Genomic DNA, 5,531 nt, shown 5'->3' with positions numbered 1-5,531 from the left:
AAGGGTCCAGAAGGTGGGGTTCCCTCACTAGTAACGTGTAAGAGTATGTTGCACTCACCTTTGCATCAAGACAAAGTGAATTGTTAAAAAGAGGGATATTACATATGGGAAGCAACACTATACCGATTATCCATTGTGACAATACAGCCACTATAAAGTTAACCAAAAACACTGGTGTATCCCATCAAACAAAATGTATCAATGTACAACATCATTATACGAGGGAGTTGAGGGAAAACAGAGAAATTAAGGTAAAAAGAGTTGATACAGAAAACAACTTGGCGGATATATGTACAAAGGGATTGGTTAAGGTGTTATTTGACAGTTTTCTGATTAGGTTAGGAATGAAAATGTAGGAGAAGTATTGGACATTACATTATTCTTTTCCTATCAGGTGATGAGGCTGTGTTGGTCATATGACACAGCCACATGACTGAGTATATATGCTATTGTATTCTAGCATCTTCTAGTGATTTCCTTGGTATGAGGCAGAGCTTGTGTAATGATAAAGGGGTATCATATATAAAGGGCAGGTTCAGCCCTGTTCTTAGAAATAGCGCACAAGCTTGGATTAATCTTTAAGTCTTCAGATTTTATCGTGGTTATCATTGTTACTTCGTTATCACAACAGTTAGTACAATAGATACAAATATTCTCAATAATAACAATTAATACTCTGACTCTCCGATTACCAACCCTCTATTCTCTCTTCTCAGTTCCCCTGCGACTCCATTGATGCTCCCCCCTGGGCACCCTCCCCTTCTCATCGTACAGTTCCATGGCCAACTGCTTATGTAAAAAGACGGAAGCCCCGTGGAATTCAATTTGATGATCCGAGTCAGTGAACTACTGCACGCGCATCTCCTCAGGACCCACGCCCCCATACATAAGCGCGTCGACAAGCACAACCGCGTGCTGGAAATGAGCATTGTCGTCTCCTGTTCCGTGTTGGATGAGGAAGCCACCAGCAACATTCTTGAATCCTGCAGTTTTGATTATCGCGGAGGCGTTGTAGCCCGCCCGGTTTGTGGCTAGGAGTTTCACGTGACGTTCAGTGAACATGGTATCGTACAGGGGCCAGTCGGCCCCTGGGCTGGTCATCTTTTCTGTTTTAGTAGCTAGGTCAAAAGCGAGCATAGGGGGGAGTGAGGGAGGGAGATACAAGGCCCAAAGAGAATACACCGGAATCTAATTCGAGAACTTTGCCAGTGAGATACGCGCCGTAACTCCGCCCCCAAATTGCAATCTTCTTCGCATCAACATAGTCTCGCTTTGCATACTCCCTAGCAGCCCAGACCTGATCTTCCGCCTCCAATTTCCCCAGCTGACCAGTAACTAGGGAACGGAACTTCCGACCTTTAAACCCCGTCCCACGATTATCCACTGTTATCACTATATACTCCAACTCAGGATCCAATCCCAAGTACGTGATAAAGTCGATAGTCTGGCGGAAGACCTTCTGCGTGCGTTGCGAGCCCGGACCACCATATATACGAAATATAACCGGGTACTTCTTCCCCTTATGGAAATTTGGTGGTAGGTACTCCATAAAGTTGAGCTCATATCCATCTGGGTGCTTGAGTGTCGACCAGGAGATTTTAGGAAGAGCGTACTCGGAGAGTTTGTTTTTGAGGGAGGCGTTGTCGTTTATCACCCGGACGGGTGTATCGGGGCTTATGCTGCGAAGTTCTTCCCATGGCAGGCCCGGCCCACTATAACTAAGGATGTAGTACCCCCCTCCGGGGGAGAAGCTAGCATCGTAATACCGTTCCTTGGTGATGTCTACGAGCGACTTTTTGGTCTTGCCGTCGAGACTCACAGAAAAGATGTGGCGTTCTGTAGAATCACGCTCGGTGGATTGGTAATAAACCAGACCACGCTTTGTGTCGATTGAGTAGATCGTCGTGACTTCCTAGTTTCCAGAGGTCAAGGCAATTGGTTCGCCACCAGCCACTGGGAAGAGGTAAATATGAGCCCAACCGGAATAATCCGAGATACCCAGATACGAAGGAGTAGAAAGCCTAGGGACGTCTCACCAAGATAATTAGAAACTTCTCCGCAGGCATTAAACATCCCCGAAAGGAAACTCACAAGTAATTGCAAGGTTGTTATCCAACCACCCATCTGTGGCGTTCCTCTCCCTCACAACTCTAGAATTTCCACTCTCAACATCAACTAATACCAACTTCTCAGTATCCTGTGTCCTGTCTTGTGTACGGACGATGACACGCTCATGCTTCTCGGCGACCCATGCGACATCGGTAATGACCAAATTATCCGGAGTATAAGTCTAGAAGTCAATCTTCCTCGAGGCAGACGGGTTTTTGACCTCGAGCAGATGAAAGGTAAGGGTGGGGTTTTTCTCCCCCACTTTAGGAAACTTAATACGGCGCTCTTCAGGGTAAGGTGTGGCAACCTTTTTCCCAGCCATGTAGCGCGGCACAGTATATGTTGGTACCTGCATTAGCCTAGTTTAGTATAGCCAAGCCGATGAACCACTTTAATAGAAAATCCATGGGGAAGGCATACTCCCGGTCTCATCAAACCTCAAGAACGCTAGATACTCTCCATCCGGCGAGAACCACGACGTATACCTGTCCCTGAAAATTTCTAACTCCCCGCCAAAGAAGAAGAAAAAAATCCTGCCCCTTTCCAAAGAAGGGAATTTTGGACTACATGTCACTCCATCCCATTATTCAAGTTTGTGCCATAAAAATGGAAATCATCGAGTGGCGCTAGGACGTCAATAATTTCCTCCTCTGGATTAGAGGGGGGGGGAAGAACACAGCGAAAAGATTCCCTTTCAGCCCTCGGCTGAAACGGATAAAAAGAAAACATACAACAGACCTTGTTAGGATAGGTAACTCCAACGTCCAAGAGAGATTCTCAATAACTTTGGTTTTTACCATACGGCAGCTATCACCGGTTCTACCATATCCGTAGTACCAGTATTGAGGGAATCCAGTATCAAGGTCAGATCTTCCCCCAGCCCCTCACAGTGTCGAGGGTACCCAGAGAAATGGAACATCATCATAAGCAAGGAAACCCAAGCTCAGAGTTCTTCCCGAGCGAGTATGAAAATCAATATTCTAGGAATAGGCACTATACAGAGAATTGGACGCAGAATCTCCGAAGGCTTCTATAACGAGATTATTCCCGTTCATCCCGTTGCCGGACCGAGGCGCGCGTCATGAGCACAAGGCATCGTATTTCACCTTTTCAGATTTATAATGCACTACTATAGCCTAATATCGTATGTTATAGTTAAAAGTCATTACTTGCTCTTTCCCAAACCCTCAACCAACACATACTGGCATTTCTAACCCACCCAAACCCGTCGAAATAATACTTTCTATAGCTTATTGTGAAACCCTTTAACAAATCCCCACTATAAACGGTACTGGGTACTGATTTACAAGTCCTAAGGAAAAAGAAAGACTGGGAATTCTGGACAGCATAAACCACACTAAGCCAAGCTCCTCGGATGGAGGGATCGAGTGAAATAGCGAGACGAAAGTACTCGTAGGGTGCTTACCTCTGGCAACTAGAGTAACCGTGATGAATTGTGAAACGCGAAGTGCTCCAGACAGATACTATATCATAGCAGCTGGTAGCTATCCATGCAGGAATGGCGCGGACGTAAGCAATGGCCAGTGGCGATACCTGGATAGTGAGTTGTTCCAAGGATAGTTGCCCGGGCACTATCCCAGCGCACCACTCACTCACCCACTAGATTATCTCAGCACCGGGAAGGTTTGGAACGTCAGGTTGGGTCCTTATGGTAGGCTGATTCCCTACTTGCATTTCAGATTAAATTTACCTTTACATCCCGCCCGCTGCGCCGGATCTCAAAAATTTCCGGCGGCCCAGCTCAAGCTTACTGTACTGTACTGTACTGTACTGTACATCCCCCATACTTGGCATTGCTTGTCGGGATTAAGTTTCGCCGACATTAAATCTTAAATTTCGTACCCGTGCCGTACCCGCATAGTGGCTAAATCAGCCTTAACTACTAACTCGGTTTGCGGGACCTTACAGGATTACAAGCACGTTTATGAGGTAAGACAACCAACTCCACAAGCTCCGTCGGAGGTTTAGCTAGCACCGCGTCTCACGACTTACCTTGGCGATCGCTTACTAACTAGTCAGCTCAATGTCACTTTGTGGCTTAAGATTTTTTTTTTTTCTTTTCTTTTTTCAAAACCTTACTTGACTACTCAATATAATGTTAGAAACTTTTAATTTAAATTATTTATCATACATCTATTTTCTCAACCCTGATCATTGTTTAATACTTGTAATTATTAGCTTAGCTACTTTCTTTTTGTAGGCTTGAATAGCCTGGCACTCTTTAACATATGCCTTCATTGCATCTAGTAATGGCTTTCGCTCTACTTACTCTACTCATTCTCTTGCATTTTTAGCTTTTTGTAACTACTTTTCAGCTTTCTCAACTTCCATATCCTCTTTTCTTTTAACCATCTGGTATGCATCTCCAACATAAATTACTCTATCTTTTTGAATCTGTCTTCTGTTCCATGCCCTAGACCTTGCCTCTCTGACATGTTCAGCTACCTGAATATGCTCTAAGTGCTCCATTGCAAGGGCTCCTAACTGTGTCTGTGCTAATCCACCTTGTATGACAGGTTTAAGACAATTCTGAAAGAAAGCAGATAGATTAGTGGCCTCTCACTGCAATTACTCCTCCTTTCTCTTCAAACTTGCAATGTAACTGGTATGGGTACTCGGTTATTGGTTTTGTTTTATGTTTTGTTTTAAGTATCACATTGATACTTGGTTTGTTTTAAGTATCGTTTGATACTTGGTTTTATTTTATATTTTGTTTTAAGTATCGCTTTGATACTTGATTTGTTTTAAGTATTATTTCATACTTGGTTTTGTTTTATGTTTTGTTTTAAGTATCGCTTGATACTTAATTAGTTTTACCAAAGTGTATCAATTGATACCTTTGATTAGTTTCGTTCATGCTAGATATGAACAGATTTGTGTATTTAAAGACCACCTGATTCCACAATGGAAAAGGCAGACTTTGACAGACAGTATTTCAATATACTTGGTTGAATGGTTACTTCTTTGTTCCTCAGTACACCTTCGAAATCTCCTTTAGTTTTCAGCTCTCTCCTCCTCTCTGGTAGAGTAAGTCACCTGCCAACTATCATACTATTTACCGATAATGTGGCTAGCACCTTGCAAACACGTTACATGTAATAGTGAGAGGAATTGTTTGTAGTAAGGAAGGTGGTGGTTGTATTGTAGATAATAGTAGAGAAACGACAGACTCTCGTAGTTTTGAGATTACTATGTCTGGATTTTATGGGATAAGCCCAGTGGCATGAATGACAGATTGCATAGTCAATTGCTTGAATGTTTGCTTGCGGATAGAGTGAATCATATCTAAAAACTCAATTTTATCAAACTTGCCACATCTAGTACATATTGCAGCTTCAACTGCCTCAGCGTGGTAATATTTGTAGGATTGAAACACTACGACATCTAGTGGTTGAAGGAGG

The 5,531-nt window shown here is 43.4% G+C and overlaps 1 protein-coding gene across 1 annotated transcript, besides 1 other annotated feature; it reads right to left on the bottom strand.

Annotated features, from left to right (window-relative positions):
- Positions 1 to 699: 699 nt before the first annotated feature.
- Positions 700 to 780: a sequence feature (Short protein (GSTUM_00000120001, CAZ79557.1) was converted to a misc_feature.).
- A 66-nt stretch (positions 781 to 846) lies between these two features.
- On the bottom strand, positions 847 to 2,693 carry GSTUM_00000119001 (uncharacterized protein; the record flags this gene model as incomplete). The annotated part of the gene is made up of 7 exons (XM_002835353.1): positions 847 to 1,101; positions 1,163 to 1,912; positions 1,955 to 2,031; positions 2,092 to 2,290; positions 2,330 to 2,468; positions 2,547 to 2,610; positions 2,684 to 2,693. The coding sequence occupies 7 exons, from the start codon at positions 2,691 to 2,693 to the stop codon at positions 847 to 849; spliced, it is 1,494 nt and encodes a 497-aa protein (XP_002835399.1).
- Between the last annotated feature and the right edge of the window lie 2,838 nt (positions 2,694 to 5,531).

This window comes from Tuber melanosporum, assembly GCF_000151645.1.
Source record: "Tuber melanosporum whole genome shotgun sequence assembly, scaffold_104, strain Mel28".
NCBI lineage: Eukaryota > Fungi > Ascomycota > Pezizomycetes > Pezizales > Tuberaceae > Tuber > Tuber melanosporum.
Note: the sequence above shows the minus strand (reverse complement) of the source record. Positions and strands in the feature narration are given on the sequence as shown.